The sequence below is a fragment of the Sipha flava genome, unplaced genomic scaffold (assembly GCF_003268045.1).
Source record: "Sipha flava isolate LNK unplaced genomic scaffold, YSA_version1 178_pilon_pilon, whole genome shotgun sequence".
Lineage (NCBI taxonomy): Eukaryota > Metazoa > Arthropoda > Insecta > Hemiptera > Aphididae > Sipha > Sipha flava.
The window spans coordinates 952,554-970,969 of NW_020272126.1; the positions used below are offsets into that span (position 1 = coordinate 952,554).

General features: G+C 29.4%; 1 protein-coding gene across 4 annotated transcripts in view; it reads left to right on the plus strand.

Annotated features, from left to right (window-relative positions):
- Positions 1–18,416, plus strand: part of LOC112680604 (syntaxin-binding protein 5) — a 169,900-nt gene that overhangs the window by 119,310 nt on the left and 32,174 nt on the right. For all 4 annotated transcript variants that reach the window (XM_025550757.1, XM_025550758.1, XM_025550760.1 and 1 more), the window contains exons 5-12: positions 220–283; positions 4,492–4,699; positions 5,961–6,027; positions 6,235–6,389; positions 7,512–7,806; positions 8,767–9,013; positions 14,624–14,865; positions 15,443–15,635. In XM_025550757.1, the coding sequence (XP_025406542.1) occupies positions 220–283; positions 4,492–4,699; positions 5,961–6,027; positions 6,235–6,389; positions 7,512–7,806; positions 8,767–9,013; positions 14,624–14,865; positions 15,443–15,635 (1,471 nt within the window). The remainder of the gene's footprint in view (positions 1–219; positions 284–4,491; positions 4,700–5,960; positions 6,028–6,234; positions 6,390–7,511; positions 7,807–8,766; positions 9,014–14,623; positions 14,866–15,442; positions 15,636–18,416) is intronic.

The window sequence follows — 18,416 nt, forward strand, 5'->3', positions numbered from 1 at the left end:
CACACACACACACACACACACACACACACACACACACACACACACACGTATAATCCCATTACGTCCTGGATTTAAGTGCACCGGCGATAAATTTCGAGTGTACAACATCGGCCGAGTCCGAATGTTTGAAATTAATTTTAACCCCTCAACCCTATCCGCCGCCATCACGGTTCAAGGTTGTTTTAATCTAAATCGCGTTTATTTTTGTTGTTGTTTTAGGACCAGACCTACCCATCCCGGACCTATCGTGCACCTGAGCGATAATCCTGCAGATTCCAGCAAGGTAAATCCACACCTGCGTGTACGTATGTATGTATGTTTTTGTGCGAGCGTGTACTGTGTACAATTATAATAGTGTACACCGTGTTTTGTGTGCGTGCTCACGCAACACACATATGTACTTTATATAATTATTTTTTATTATTATTACGTAAATATATATTATAATACTCGTTGCGTATGTGTACTATTATATATTATCTCATACGATTTGTGGTGAATAATACAAGGTCTTCTGAAAAAATAAAAAAAAATAATCCTCAGACTATCTCAAATGTATATAAAACGTATTTACATATTTTTTTTATTAAAAATTGAATCTTCATTATATGTCATATTGTTAAATTATTAAATATCATGTCTTCCAATAAATTCTCGTGGGATGGTGTTGATCTTTACGTATTCATATCCGATTTTATTAAGTTGTCTACAAAATTAACTAGAGTCGTCAGTTATCTTCTTCATTATCTTTATATTAAATCATAGCCGTATTTGATGGTCCTATGACTTCAACTCCTGCACGAATTCGGTTTCGGAGGTACTTGAAAGAGTAATACACTCAATTATCTAAACGTTCGATTTAAAAAAAGTATTTCGACATTAATTTGATGACATATTTTTAACCTTTGTGGTGTACAATATAATTTTTGTTTCTAATAGTAAATTATTTAATTACATTATTTTTAATTCTATGGGGATTATTTCAAATTTTCATATTTTCTTGGATGATTTTACATTTTTGTGTAACTAGTACGTTGTCATAATGAGTTATCATGTTTAATCATATCCCGCTAATCGCCGTGAGCGACATTTAAGATTATTATAATTATTTATGTCGTGGCTATCAGGATTTTTATATTTGAGTATTATCACGTTGTCGGTTTATGTAATGATCTAGGGCAGTGGTGCTCAACCTTTTTTCCTCGGTGGACCACTTTGGTAAACAATTATCTTACACCGTTTGGGTGAATCGACCCAAAATATAGTCTGTTTCGGCGAATAAATGTATACTGTTTGGTCTAGGATTTTCAACTAAAAATACCGTTTGGATGGTATAAAAATGCTTATAATATACACTCAACAATTAATTAAACAAAATATATATAAAATATAAATTATTAACAATAAGTTATATTTAAAAAAAATATTGTTATGAATATTGTTAATATTATAATATATATATTATATAACTAACCTCGTATATAAGTAGTTAGTAATCTACAGTCAAAAAATTATAAATACAATAACATATAATTAGTATATTTTAAAGTAATCTATTGGCTTTGTATGAAAATGCTCATTATGACATTCAACAATTAATTGAAAAAGATCATATAAAATATAAATAATTAATAAAAAGTTCTGTTTAAAAAAATATTGATGTGCATATTAATAATATTATTATTTATAAGTAGGAAATAATATATAGTCAAAAAATTAAAATAATAAAATAAAATTACAGATAATATAATTATTAGTAGTTTTTAAAGCAATCTATTGGCCTGATATTTTAAACCTAAACATTTTATGTACTTATTCTAATTGGTTAATAACCCCTCTTTTGTATTTATTCCATGTTTCTTGTATAAACTCTTTATTTTTTATTAGCAATAATACCATCCGTATCTGTCATCAGATTTTTACCTCGAACAGGTAAAAATAATTTCACTCGCCCAAACGGGCTATTATTTTTTTGGTCAAATTTATTACCTTCGCCCAAACGACCACCACCCAACTTAGAATTACTAATTATAGTAGTACGAATAATGTCAATAGTAATCTAATAATATAATTTTGTTACAATTAGTAGGTATACGATTTACATATAGATACATGTTGGACTTATTTTCATCTTTTTGAAAGTGCCAAAAATAAAATGAATAAAAAACTGTATTTTATTATAATTTTACTTTCTTTTAATATTTTTATTTATTTATTTATTTATTTTTTTTTTTTTTGTTATTTTTTTTTATTCGCGGGCCGAGGGTTGGGCAATACTGATTTTTGGGCTTATAGATGTGTGGAGATATTATGATAATAAGCTTTAAAAGATAAGATAATTACTTCGGAGATTAAAGCGTTGGAACACAATAGCATTGAACACAATGTGAATTCATTAACATATGTGGGATTACAAAACCCTCCGAAACCCTTTTTTCTTCTACCATTCAATATTGGTGGGACATTGAATTATGTATAAAGATGTGTATAATGATATAGAAGTTATAATAAATGAATTAAATAAATCTGTGTAACAATAATAATGCTTTCATTTTTCATTATATTTTATACTGTTCACGATTAAGATATAAGATATTCGTTTAAACAATTTTTTATTATTAGGCTTATATATTTACATACCATATATGTACATAATTATACATGTTATTTCCTGTTGAGGTTATTATACAATCGTGGAAACATTTTGATAATTTAAATCGTAATAAAAATAAAGAATTAAAAAAATTATCTGGTTAAATTATTGAACTGTTAATTAAATGATAGACTAGTAGGTTGTGAATCTGTCTTTTGTAATAGTAAAAAAACTAACCAATAACTATAGAATCTCGCGTATGCTACTGTTTATATTTATTGACTACGTTGTACGCGTATCAATCGATACACGCCCCCGGTAATGCCACCACCGCCTTATCCCCGAGTATGTGGTGAGGAGGCTATCATGTACTATTATTGCTGCCGCACTTGCAACGCGCACTATACATGACGTATGCTTCGTATGAAATGCCGTGACTACAAACTATTCACAATCGTTTTCAAGTCCCTTCGACTCCTGTTGACGGTTTGTGTATCATTGGTAAATACGGGTAAAATGACGGAAAGTCGACGACGAGTTTGAAATTTGACATCTATGATTTTTTCATAATTACATGAATACTTTCAACAATTCGAGAAATAACTTATGCTATACATCCATATTGATTCGATTAAAAGCCCGAGTGGTTAAGGTGCACGTTAAAGTATTGTAAGATTATGTATTATGAGTGCACGTGTATTGGTGTGTGTGCGATAAAAAAATTGTGTAAAGCAATATTCGAGTTAGTTTTTTTTTTCTTGTACATTAATTATTTCCTTCCAAAGTTCATAGGATTTTACTGGATTTTTTTTTATTATTGCGAATAACATATAATTTTAATTACTCATTATATTTAACACTTATCCACTTTTTATTTACACTATATTTTTGACGTAAGACTTAATATGTGTTTGTGTGTATATTGCTAATATATTGTAACCTGTATCTTTTAATGATCGAAAACTCAAGCCAAGAGAAAACATAATTGTACAATTCTATAAATATCTATCTGTCTATTGATTAGGTTTTGATAACATTTTTCTCAATAGTGTAAAATATTTTTTTTAACCAGTAAATTATTCATCATCTCTTTTGAAAATTTAACTTTTATTACTTGCTTTGAAACAGAGAAAATTATATTTTATTGTAACATCACGAAATGCATATTTTATAAATAAATTTAAAAGAATTTTTTTTTATTATTTCGTTTATACTTGAGGTCCTTCTAAATGTATTTTAATAACGGCGTTAGTGGTTACAATAAGACGTCTTAAAGAAGCTTAAAAATACAAATATCAATAATGGATCTGATCAACGCGTGAGCGATAGAATACAAATATATCGAGTACATTTTGTAATATGTACCAGAAAGTGGTAGAGTTTTATAATTATAGTATTTTTTTTTCGCATACAAACCACCTACATTTATAAACCACTTAGAGTTTTTTTTTCAGAAGTTGATGTTTCTTTTTGGGTTGATTTGGATTATATTTTTATTGAAATTTATTCATCGTAATCTGATGTTTTTGGTTTTTTAAACTGATAGCTGCCAGCAGATATAATCATTATCAATTCAATATACTTGTATAATATATTGTATTACGAGTATATTATGTAATCTATAAAATTTTGGTATTTCTATACGGTACCCAAATTTTTTTCATCACAATAAACAAAATAAGGTTAGTGAAGTAAAAAATAAAAAGATAATCAACAGTTTTTCAAAAACCATCGAAAATAACATATGATATTTAATATTTCTTGTATATCATATGATATAATGTAGTATTTGTTATTATACCTAATTATAATCGTATATAATTATGCAACTACTCTCATTCAATCTTTGTAAATACCAATTATGTAAATGTAATATATCTGTTCAAACTATTTGTTAGCTGCTCATTGGCTTCGAGACTGGTCTAATGGTGTTATGGGACCTGAAAACAAAGAAACCCGAATGCCGCTGGCAATGGGGTGATTCTCTCAAATCTATAGATTGGCACTTTGAAGGCAAGCAGTTCACGTGCAGTCACGGCGATGGGAGTCTAACCACATGGAATGTCAAGCCGTCTTTGAAACCAGCTAACATAATATACCCTCATGGTAAATATTGATCAGGCTAATATCCATTAAGTTAATTGATAATATCCTACCTTTTTCGTTTGAAATCAATAATTGTTTATATTATAAAAATCATTCCTAGTTAATGGCACGTTTTGATTATTCCCAAATTTAATTTAAAATAATGTAGGTAGGTACAATGTAGCATTTAGCTACCACTATGTAGAGTTTCATACAATATGATCAATACCAGGATTATTTTTTTGTATAACACGTAAAGTACATTATGTTTATTTATTACATAATATTAAAATATTAAGTATAAAAATGTAAATAGTAAGTCTATCACAAACCACATCATTTGAATTTGTATAAAATCTTTTTGACCCAAAATACAGAAGTAAATCTAGAAGTTTTTATCCGAATTTCAATCTACCAATAATTTAAATTCATATTTTTATATAACTATTAATTTGATAATATTATAACACACCACAAAAATATTTTATGTTCGTACTTATCAAGAGATGAAATCAATTTCCAGTTATACTTAAATGCATTTAATAACTAAATATTTAATACTTATTATTGGTTACTTTTAAATTTAAAATGTCAATTTTGTTTTCACTTTTTCACTTCTTATTTAATATTAAAAAAAAAAAAAAAAAAAAAAAAAACTATTGATCGGATAAACCTTATTTTAGTTCTTACACCGGGCATCTAGCCCAACTTAAAATTATTTATGCTGAGTTTTGATTACTGTTACTTTTAGTTACACAAATAAACGTAACAGTTTAATAATAATCGAAAAAAAATATAAAAACAAAATGTTTGTGATCATATTATTTTGCAAAATAATTTGTAAAACATGAGTTTTCATACAAATACAACAAAATATATTATTGTTTTTAACTTTTAAAAATATTATTTCATGAAGAAATCCTATTTTTAAAAGTTTTTTTCCTAACGATTCACTTAGTGTTTTACTTTTTTATGAAGTCGTTGGTTCATTTTTAGGTTTGCGGTCAGCAAACATTTGATGATAGCAATAATTGTTTTTTTTTTATTCACTTGCCGAATTTAGTAATAAATTTAATAATTTTTTTAACTTATACATGATAGTTGCTAAAACTAAAAATAAATTTTTTTTCAAGATTCTCTCTGAACTGTTAATTTTTTTTCCTTTGAAAAATTAAGATAAATAAATAAATTTTCCCTAATGGTTTTCAAAAGTAAATAACATGTTATACATTTATAATTTAATTAATGAACGTATAATTATATTTTTATTTATTTTATTTAGCAAAAATTAAAGTGGAGCCGTCGTGCAGACCAATACAAAAAGTTGAATGGAAATCGTCAAAATCCGGGTAAATTTTCAAAAGAAGAAAATATATTATGTTCATCACGATTTTGTAGTTATATTAATCGTTATACATTATTGTATCATGATTATTACGTAATAATTTTTGCTGATATGTAATAATTCTCTTCCTTAATGCTTATTTTTTTTATGCTATCCTTGCGCATTTAATTCATATTTTTTCTCACGGTTTTCCGTTATGTGTCGTTACCAGCGAATCGTATTTGATATTTTCTGGAGGGTTGACCACCGATACTGCTGGCCGCGTGCCCAGCATAACGATCATGCACGGGAAAACGACCACCGTTCTCGAAATGGACCACAACATCGTTGATTTTGTTACGCTGTGCGAAAGTCCTTACAACAGTGGTTAGTATAGAAATATATATATATATGTGTTATAAAATATAATTAATAATAGAGACGTACCTTTTGCCCGCGGGTATATGCTGCTACTGCTGATGCTACTACAGCTGCTACTGCTATTCCCCTTTTGACCTAGACATACGTGATTCTATTAATTGATAATCAAAATACTTTGGGACTGAAATGAAATTGATTTATATTTGATGTACACAATTAACTCTGACCTTAAACAGATTCAACGTAGACAAATTTATTTTTTAGTAATATTCATGTACAATTTTATTTGCTTATCCGTAGGATTTGTATATTTTAAGTATTCAAAAGAGTAATTAATGACCGGTTTGTAAGAATAAGATAACATTTAATTACAAAGTTATTTGTTTTAGTGTAACATTAGTTATTTTGAATCGTAACACATAGTTGCGGTGACGTATAATAGTCAAATAAATGTTTTCGTATTTTATTATTAATTATTTTGTTTCGTCGGTAATTTATTATTAAGGTTATCTCGGAAAACTTAATGTTACGAACTTCAAATTAATTTTTCTTATACGAGTTAATTTAAGTGTAAGTTTGAAATTATGTGACTAAATAAGTATCTTTCTATAAAAAGTATAATTATTTAGAATATTACTGATTAAAATTGTATTAACAACGATATAACTATTCAAGTAATTACTTAGGCTAATACGGTATTCATGTGTATGCCTACATTTATTTGTTTTAGAAAATCGATTAGTAAACAAAAGGTAAAACTAAAAACAAAAATAACAATTTTAAAAATTCTAACCATTTTATTTTTTTTATTTTTTTAAATATCAATGTTATTTTAGGTACAAAAAAGGCCAGCTTTTGAATTTTTTTTAATCACGTGTTGAGAACAAAATATTTTCAATTGTCTAAAACCCTATGGATACACGTGTAACATGATACGCCATTTTCGTTTATGAAAATTCCGTAACAAGTCGCTATAAAAGCTTTCCCCTCTCACGTAGCTTCGTCGTTTTTTTTTTTATTGTTAATGAATAGAACTAAAGGTATTTCTTCGTCGTGTGAATTTGACCCACCGTGTCAAAATAATAATTTTATTTACCGTCTCATTGTAACTGTTGTGTTATTTCTCAGACGTTCAAGAACCGTATGCCGTGGCTGTGCTCATGCAAAACGATATGGTGCTAGTCGATCTTCTCAGCCCGGGATATCCGTGTTTCGAAAACCCTCACCCGATGGACATACACGAATCGCCGGTGTCATGTGTCCATTATATCGCCGACTGTCCGTCTGACCTCATACCCGCTTTCTACTCCGTAGGCTCGAGGTCCGCAAACAAACGGACCGGCTTCAGTGAGAACAAATGGCCCATATCCGGCGGCGAGTGGAGCCCCACGTCTTGCAGTTACAACGAGATTATCCTCACCGGGTAAGTTCCTATCGAATAATTATATGTTTCCACGTAATACTATATAATTTACGATTTGATGATTTCGTCGAACATTTTCCAACAAAAAACTATTCATCTACTACGACTTGTCTGTTATGTTTTATAACCATGATTTGTATATATTTGTGTATATGTGTTTTCGTCTGACTGATTTACACGTCCGCCCTGATCTCGAGCCTTATGGATAGGCCAGGAGGAAGAAAATATCCCTCGGAAAAATATTATAACCCTTATAAATTATTTATCTCAGGCCTTAACTCACGGTGCCCACCTTTACTTTAAGTTTGAAGTAAATACTTTAATTACCGTCGAGAAATAAAACCTCCATTCCGTTTTAGTTTTAATCTGATTTCTGTACTATAACATCCCTCAACATAAGCCTGTTTATAAATGTAATTGTCCTTTGATCCATATGTTATTTAGCTCTACCTCTCTAGAAATCACCGTACGTAGACCAAATGCCTATGTACACTGTTCAAACGTTCGCTATACTGCAAATGATAATAAATGCCCCTTAGAAAAAAAATGTTTTGTGTTTACGCCCTTTCTTTTGATATCATAGACAACGATTGTCAGAAATATAATATATTTTTGGTATAAGAATCCTGTTAGGAGTAACATTAATTCAGATACTGTCATAATGCATAATAAATAAAGATAAGTTGAATGTAAAATTGCTACCATGATATTATTGAAAGTCTAACTATAACTATCTTAGCTCAAAAATATTATATTATAATTAAATGTGTAAAGTTTTGGTTTAATTACACTTACAATGCGAAATATTGTCTGAAGCTACAGAAAATCAAGTCCCTCCCCCCTCACTCTCTCACTCATTCTGTGATGACATTTTCACCCCAGTTCTGCTTATAACACACATTGAAAAAACCACATAAAATATTTATGCTTATATTATTAATATTATATCGGTTATCACAGGCACACAGACGGTAGTGTTCGATTTTGGGATGCGAGTGCCGGTAGTCTACAAGTACTGTACAAACTGAAAACTGCCAAAGTGTTCGAAAAAACCCGGTCTAAATCACCGGAATGCAGTGACGAAGATCAGTTCTCCGTACAGCTGTTGTCGTTCTGTCCGGAGAGCAGAAAATTAGCTGTTGCTGGCATCTCGTCCTACGTTGTACTATTCAAATTCCGCAAGCTAGAGTCTACGTTTGAAACCACGGTAATGCGCGCTTACACGTCTTGAAACCACTCGAAAAGTTTAAATATTTATTATAAATTATAAATTAAATATACCTATAGTTTGAATTTATCTTATCACAAAAGAATCTGGTAAAAAATCTCTACTGTCCGCAATTGGATGATGAATCCATCCTAAATTTCAATGTATATTCGTTACCCGATAATTCGATTAGAAAAAAAAAAAGATAAAAATCATATTTATCCATAAATATATCTTATAATTACATTGTACAAAAAAAAAAAAAAAAAAAATAGAAACTGGAACTCATTTATAATATTTAGTTAGATGTATGTTTATTTCATATTATGAAATAAATACGTGTACTAATTTTTATTAAGATGTTTAAACTCACCTAATTCCATTTAAAATTCTATTTCATATGCTTTTGTGTACTTTAATTATTTATTAAAATAAATATAAATAGTATTTTGTAACTAACTAAAAAGCATAAATATACATATGAATTAAATAGTATAGTATATAATATGATGGTTGTTTGAAAAATAAATGCGTACTATTGATATATAGAAAATATTATATGCAAATATACCTGAACAAATATTTGTACGCATATCTCTATACACATCGAATTTCAGCACAATAAATAGTATTATTATATGTTTATATACTGCTTTGATATAGTATGAATCACTTAATAAACCTCATAGGGTCCTGGAAAAATGGTAATTTTAGTCGATGTACGTATTACGTTGGATTTTCGTCGGTTATTGGCTATAACATTTGAGATTGGAAGTGTGTTAAGTATCTTTCGCTGCGCACAGCATTATAAAAGAAGTATGTGTATATATTTCAAGACTTCTGGATAATCATTATTGAGTACATTACTTGAGTGCTTTTAATTTTGAAAAATAATAATTATAAAAAGTAAACAACTTTATTAAATTTATCAGCAGATTCATAATTCTGAATTGAACAAGAAATGTAATTGTTTTATCATTTATTTATTTATTTATTTTTTTATAATTTTTTTTTTTTTTTTGATCATGTACATATATATACAATTCCGATCGGGAGTTAGAGGTATTTTGATCATCACCAAATAAAAACCAATAAATAATATGATAAATAAATTCTATTTGGTACTTTGAAGGAGGTAATTTAACGAATTTTTCAACAATTTTCTTAATAATTGCCAGAAACTGATAAAAAATTATACAGATAACAATTACAGCAAATTTACGGCATACCAATTTTTGACTAGATCGAAAATTTATTTTTATAGTAAATCAAAAAATAATAATCGTAAAGAATTGAAATTTTCTTTGTGTGTACATATATATTATCGTTCGTTTAGATGGTACAACGTTTAAAAGATTCTTTTTTTAAGGTATTTATATATGGTTGAATATTTCATATTTACTTAGTTTTTTTTAAAATTATCGATGAAGTAATATCGGTTTAACACAAATTCTTGATCAACTGATATAAAGTTTATCGTATATATTTCCTACTGATTAAATAAATAAAATAATTTTTATCTATAAAAAAATATTATGAGTTAAACGTTACATTTATGGGCTGAATCCGAATTGGATCCCAAATTTAAAATTACTACACTAGTTGGGTCCTGGATTTTTATAAGTGTACATTAGTTCCTGAATATTTTTTGGTAAATACTATATTATTACTAACATTTTCCTTCCCATTTTAACAGACTTTAACAGACTGTCTATGATCTATTTAGATTTCAGGTATGGTTAAAAATGTTTTTTATAGTTTTTTTTTTGTTTTTTAGTTTTTTTTCCATTAATTTTTATTTATATTATATAATGATTTTATAATTTTTAATATTTTTACCAACACAATTCTAATAATTTATATTTTAATGGAAAAGAAACTAAAAAACAAAAAAAAAACTATAAAAACATTCTTAACTATACCTGTGGTCTAAATAGATCATAGACAGTCCTAAGTCTGTTAAAATGGGAAAGAAAATGTTAGTATAATGTAGCATTTACCAAAAAATATTCAGGACTAGTGTAATATCTAAAATAATTCAGGTTCCAACTAGTGTAGTACCTATAAAAATCCGGGACCCAACTAGTACACTACCTGCGATTAGCCCCTAGTAATCGGAACCCAAATCGGATGCTCCGCATTTATGTAGTCCGAAATTCATTAAATTTAAAATTTTTATACTAAAGATTAAAAAATTAAGCATTACATTTTTCTTATGATTTTCTTTGTAGAAAAAAAAAATTACCAGAAAGTCGCAAAATAGATTTATATGCGTTACAAAATGAAATTTAGATGAAATCGGATATTTAAACTAATTTATATTAGCTATTTATATTGAATTATTTAGTTATCATTTTGGTAGATACTTCATATTTTTGATTTAATTTTATGCCATTTTAACCATTTATCCATCTTTGTATCTTATCTGCCTTAAGTCTCAGCCTTTTAATTTTGTTATTTAATAAAATATGACAAGTAACCATCCAATGTAGGTTACATTATTGTAGATGTTTACGCCGTGCCGTCCTTTATCTATGAAACATAATTATTCAGTGCTATACGAAATTTTAATTTAAATTAAAATAAAATGTTAATAATACCTTTTACATAATTTAATATCATATTATGCATTTATTTTAGAATCGTATGAATAATACATGAGTTTTGCATCGTAATAATAAATACTATAATTTATATAAGTTTTCTATTTAATTCTATTAAACTCTATCAAAAGAAAAGTCCTGCATAATTTCATAATTTTTTTTAAACGAAAATGAAAAAGGTACCTACTAGTTTTTGTTTTTAGTGGTTATAATACAATAAATCTGAATGAAAATAATCGTACTTGTAGTTAAGTATTTGTAATCGGGTTTATCTAAGAATGTTTTTTTTTTTTTTTATTACAAGAGCTTTGAGGTACATTTTCCTGTAAGAAACACAATGCCTCTATAGACGCGTGGCTATACAGTTATGTAATAAATAAAATAATTTTAAAACCAAATTAATTTTATCAAAGAGACCACATTTTTTTTAAACCACATTGTATGTTCAAATTTTTGGTCGTAAGATAATTATTATAATACAAACAAATTAGTTTTCACGTGCATATATGTACTAACGTAAGACATTTTTTTCCCTTTGTTTAAAAGTTTGCATTAAATAATTATTTTGGTTCGTACCATGAAATAATTTTTTAATCCTTAAAAAAATAATAATAATGTATCATCTAGAATATCATGTCTTTCTGTATCATTGAGAAAATAAAATTAACTGAAAATAATTGATTTAATATTGTCTTGAAATAATAATAACAAATTTAATAAAATCAAATATTGTTTTAAAAGTTCGCTGCGTGCGTATATGGCGTAAAAACAATGTTATTCATTGTTAATCGTATTATTATCGTAATAACAATGGAAAACATTTGAAGTGTCTCAACATTTCTATAACAGTTAAGAAATTATTTTAGCACTCGACATGACATTAATTATGTTGACGTATTGTAACTTATAATATAATTTATCATAAACGTAGGTATTATTTATCAAAAATGTGACAAGAAACGTGTACGTCCAATGATCTGACAGACTTGTAAAAGACATTATTAGGATTCATTCTACTTATTTTTATTACGTGAAAAAAAAAATCTATTCTAAAGTTCAAACAAAGAACTGTTCAACAATTACGATGATCGTGTAAACCTAATAGTATATTTGTTCTTTTTTCATTCGTTACATTAACTAATTCTAATTTAAACGTAATAATTTTATGACTCGTCAACCACGAGAAAAACACAAAATCGATATTCTTAGGTTCACTGCGTGTGTATATAAAAAAATATACAAAAATAATACCAATATTTATACCGATGCATAATGTATCTTTCGAATACACCATAAAGTAATTGGTTATAATTTTTAAAATGATAAGTGGTGTTTCTGATTATCACTATGTAATTTTCCCGTATCATATTATATTTTAATGTCATATTTCACGTCGTAAACGAGTGCGATGTTAACCGATTTATTTTTATTTGAAATACCCGATGCGATTCGATATAAGATTTTAAACATATTTCTGTGTAATTGTGTAATTTCGCGTGGTCGAACGACCGTCAACGATCTATCATCAACGATGTTTAGAAAACTTGAGAGAACACCCCCTAAATCATTGAAGAAATCTTCGTGCAGGAAATTGCCTTCCATTTTTACGTTTAATATTTAATTCAAATTCAAGAGTATCCCTTTCTATTGCCGAATATAATATTTATATATGTGTATATTTACGCTCTCTAAGATATAACCCGTCGAGATCATAATACATAATATCAATGGTTTTTTTTTCCGTCCGTGGTGGACAAATTCGAACGTTAATTTTTTACGCCAGACTTCGGCTACTATATAAATGTATAATTTGTACATAATATATAGGGTGCACATTGCAGAATATTAAATACGTGCACACCAGGACCCCGCGGGGTTAGTTCATTAGTCAACGCCGGCACGCCGATTTCATCATTTGCATTGTAAACTTGTACGTATATATACAAACATATCGATCCCCGCCCAGCTTCGTACTGTGTATTTTTTGATACAAATGCACACACACACACACACACACACACATATATGTATGTATTTATTATTTTTTTTTAAAGCAGTTAGGTTAAATTTCCGCGAGATGGCAGCGTGATTCGAGCACGATTTGCGTCAAGTGAACGTAACTATAGTTACGTTATTCTATAGAATAATGGTCGATGCAAAATTGAAAATATTCCGTGTAGGGAGGCCGCCATGCAGAGTTGTATTTTAAGGATATTATTGGAAAGCGGGTGGTGGTGTGATCCCGTATGGAAAAATAAGGGCTGAACTATCGTACAAACAATATGTGTGAGATCTCGCATAATATTACAATCCTTGCAAGTGAGAACCATCTGTACTCTGACTGATTGGTATTGGCGAATTGTTCATACACTTTACACCTTCATACAAAAACAAAAATGTTAATGTATATAATAAGTTATTGATTTTTAAATTATAATTCAGTGGGTACACGCAAAAATAAATTCGTGTTTTCTTTTTTTTTCTCATCTACCGCCAAGTGCGTGATAAAATGCAGTACGTTATAAACGAAAACATTCAATATTTATTTATGTCAACTCTTTTGTAGTTATTATAATATATTTAATTCCATTTTCGGTGTATTATTCAAGGGGTAAAAATAACAAAGAAAAAATTAATAGCCAAGCTTTGAAATTCTCTCAGGGCCTTATCGATTTTTTATTTAAATTTAAAGATTCAATGGTCGATCGTTTATTTTTAACAGTTTCAGAATATATTATGTTGTAGTTTTTTTGTGATTATTCAAGTAACGGAATTCACAGAAAAGGAATATTGTTTGCTGAATAAGTCTATATTATTATAATGGTTCGTAAATAATACTATTTCGCAATGTTTTTGATTTATATATTTTAGGTTTTTATCGACATTTATTTAATTTCATTTGCTATGAATGAAATGCACAAGTGTTTTAAATTTTTGTTGGCCGCGTGTTTGTTACCAGTTTGCGTATAATTTGTTAATTTATGTTGGTATTTTTGCGATGTTGCAGACACTCGAGATACCAATATATTCAGAGAGCCTGGACGAAGCAGCTGAAAGTTCGCCGGAAGAAGCGCCATCGAAACCGGCGGGAACCGGTGATGACACGTCTACCACACTGGTCAAAGTTCGGGCAGGACCGCAAAAGAAACCCCCCGGCTTCCAGGCATGCTTGGCGTGCGTTACACCTTCGGCGAACGGTGAATCGCCCGGTCAGATCACAGCGCTGACGATTAACTCTTCATACGGACTGTAAGTTTGTTCGTCTCTCTCTATTATAGGTCTTTATTCGGCGCCCGGTGGCGGATCGTGTGCGGCTTTAATAGAATCGTTGCTGCACAAAGGGCGTGCCCGAGTTCAAAACTGCGGTCTGACGAAAACTTAAAATTATCTTTGTGGTCTATGGAAACTTACATAGGAAACGGGCTATCATTGGATAGATTCAATGTTTGATATAAAAACTTTTTTACGAACCATACGTTTCGTTTTAAAATTTAAAAGTTTTAAACGCTATATACATATACTTCACTCGGTTTATACACTACAATTAAACTTTAACATCCGGTCATTTCGTGTAGAATTCTATTATCTATAGGATGGGCAAAAACCTCTAGCGCCAGTGAAATGCTCCTAACTCAAATTGTTTGATTGTAAACGCTTACGAATATCATCTATCCTTATCTTTTATATTTTAATAGTTGTACTCGTGACCCGCCACCGAATATCAGCGCTTAGCTTACAAAAATACGCCACCCATTGATCGATTTTACATTTTTTTTTTTTAAACAAAACGGCGCTCGCGTTCGCGATTTCTTTCGTTTTGTTTCAGGCTCGCCTACGGTCTGGACAACGGTATTGTGATAGTAGACTTTATACAAAAATGTGTTCTCCTAAACATCAGCACTGCCGACATGTACGGCAGTGCAGACCCGTACCAAAGGGCTCCCAGGTCGCCGAAAAGAACAACTGCCTTAAGCGAGACTAGCGATGGCGAACGGTGCCGATCTCCCAGCATCGATCAGGTAATATAATTGTATTCTGTTTCTATTCGATTTTTGAATTCGTGCACAATAATAACATACGGTTACGAAATATTTAATACTGAGAGAGCGCACTTTCGGCCGAAACAACGGTGAACGATGATATGTAGAACATGATGTGATAATTATTCGTATTATAATTTTTAATATTTGCTATCCCGTAAGATAACATGTACTATTATTATATATTGTTCGATTTGAACACAATTTCTCAATCGGATGAAAGAACGTGACGGAGGACTCTTTCGTAACGCATAAAACCCTCGTATGTATATATATATTTGTATACGTGAAATATGTTAACGTACTGGGCTTTATGTTGCCGTTTCAAAGTAATTTTCCGACATTTTATACGGAATTAAAATAATACGATATCTTGTATGATATTTTTACTCATAACATCTCATAATTATTTCTTTTTTGCGGCGGTGCATTATTAGTTTTATTTCTTGTATATTTATAACATGGATTCTAGATGAGCAGAAAATCATAACCAAGTGGGCGAAAATTCTATTAAAAAATGTATAATATATAACACCATTTTGACACATTTTACTAAAAAAGAAAACAATTCAAATAGTGTTACCTATCGCTTTTGTGTAGAATTTCGGGCATACGTAAACTGTGCCTAAATGATCTTTTTTTTTTTGTAAACTGCCCCCAAAATTTTATCTATGTTAAAAAGGTATAGTGTAATCTACGCCCTAATTTTTATTTATGTTAAAAAGGTATAGTGTAAACTGCGTCCGACTTATTAACTTATTAAATGTTGACTTATTAAAGTCTCTATGTATGTCACTTTCATTTAGTACAGTCTTGGAATAGAAGTATCCAATAAAATGGTTTAAGTAATGACTATGAAAATAAAAATAGTGATATTTGAAGATGGTTAGTTCTATGTTACGGTTTACCATTTCTAAGTCCAGGAAGTGTATCTGAGTATTTTGTCAATTATTTAATGAAATCAAAGCCTGATGACAAAAGAGTAATACGATTATAAATGAAGAAGCTCAGTATTTACCTGAAGTATGGGCTCAAGCATCAGCAGAGAAAAACTTTAAACACAAATGCATGCGAGTCTTTTCATTCTCACTTTAATTCCAGATTTTATACAACTCATCCAAATATTTTCATGTTCATAGAAAAGTTAAAAGAAATTCAAATAGAAGTATAAATTAAACTAAATAGTATAAATGAATCGTTTAAATTCCAAAACTCTACAGCAAAAAAAAAGAAAAACGCGAAAACTTATAAAATTTAATTAATAAATATAATAGAGGTCAAATTCCAATTGAGGATTATGTATCTCCCATATGTTATTATTTGTAATATTTGTATTTATTTTGCTTTTTAAAATTATATATTTTTTTTTAATTATTCATATTATATGGCTGTAACGAATTGAGTACTTTACCTGGAATTTTACCCGGGCACAGTTTACATATCGCCTATTTACACTTGATAAAAACTCGAGCGGAGTTTACATATCACCTTTTTATACTTATTAAAAATTCGGGCGCAGTTTACAATCGCCGAGAATTTCGCTAACAATCATTTGATCGGGTATTCATAATACTAACAATTGAACTTATTTACTATTTAATTTTAATTTTAAAACAGTTGTTCTACCACATCGTTTTCATTTGTATATTGCATTTACATTTTTCTTCTACGTCAATTGTAATCTCAAATACATACTATTTAAACCATGACAACAATACTGATTTACTAAAAATAAATTGAAGAAAATGGACTTCTCTAATCTATTTACGTACATAATTTTTCTACGTGTTGTTCGTGCTGTTCGATTAAAAATGTATAAATAAAAAAACATTTTAATGTATCTAATATACTGCTTAGAAAATCTTACACAAAAACTATGTGTTACACTATATTCCACCGGTTAATACTATTATAAATATGAAATGGTGCCTTAACGATATGACACATTTATTTAAATAGAAACGTTTTCAAATAGCCCTGTACTCTCCCGTAGCTTGAGTATTGAGTTAATTTATTGGAAATCCTTGTGTTGGCGATAAAAGGAAACTATGCGCGGCCGCAAAAGAAAAAAAAATGTCTCCTTAGTGCTACCATATACAGGCGTGAATACGAATATCACATGACAGACGGTAAATTTATCCCTACCATGATAAATAAATGTACATAACATATAAACATACATACTATATAATACATACGAGCGGCATCGCTACGGCTGTGTTACTTTATACCGAATTATGTACTTAATTGTTGAATATCACAATATCATTCGAACGCCATTCCGATTTACTATACGCGCATTCAAGGATTTCCGTGCGATACATTTACGGTATACAGAGTGAATGCAAAGAGTCTACTATGTGTCGACGGCAGTAATTTCGATGGATTTCCCTTTATTATTATAACCGTAATCGTGTACTTTACACTTGAATGTACGCGAAACGTCATTACACGAGAGCAAACCAGAAACTTGCGTTACCACCAAGGAAACCTTTCGTTCCGAAAGGTATTATCGTCGTGCGAACATATTTTTCCCATCCGTCTTTTCCCCCCCTCCAAGCGTGGGTTTTCGACCTGATATGCGATATAGAAAACATGTTATCCGTGTACGGTAACTTCTACGCCTTGTACACTTGAAGGTAGGACGTTATAGTAGATTTATTATAATGATGAACACAACACACAGTCTTTTTTTTTTAAATTACATTTTTTTTAAACAATTTTTTAATCCATCATCATTAGCGTCAGAACTGTCAATCA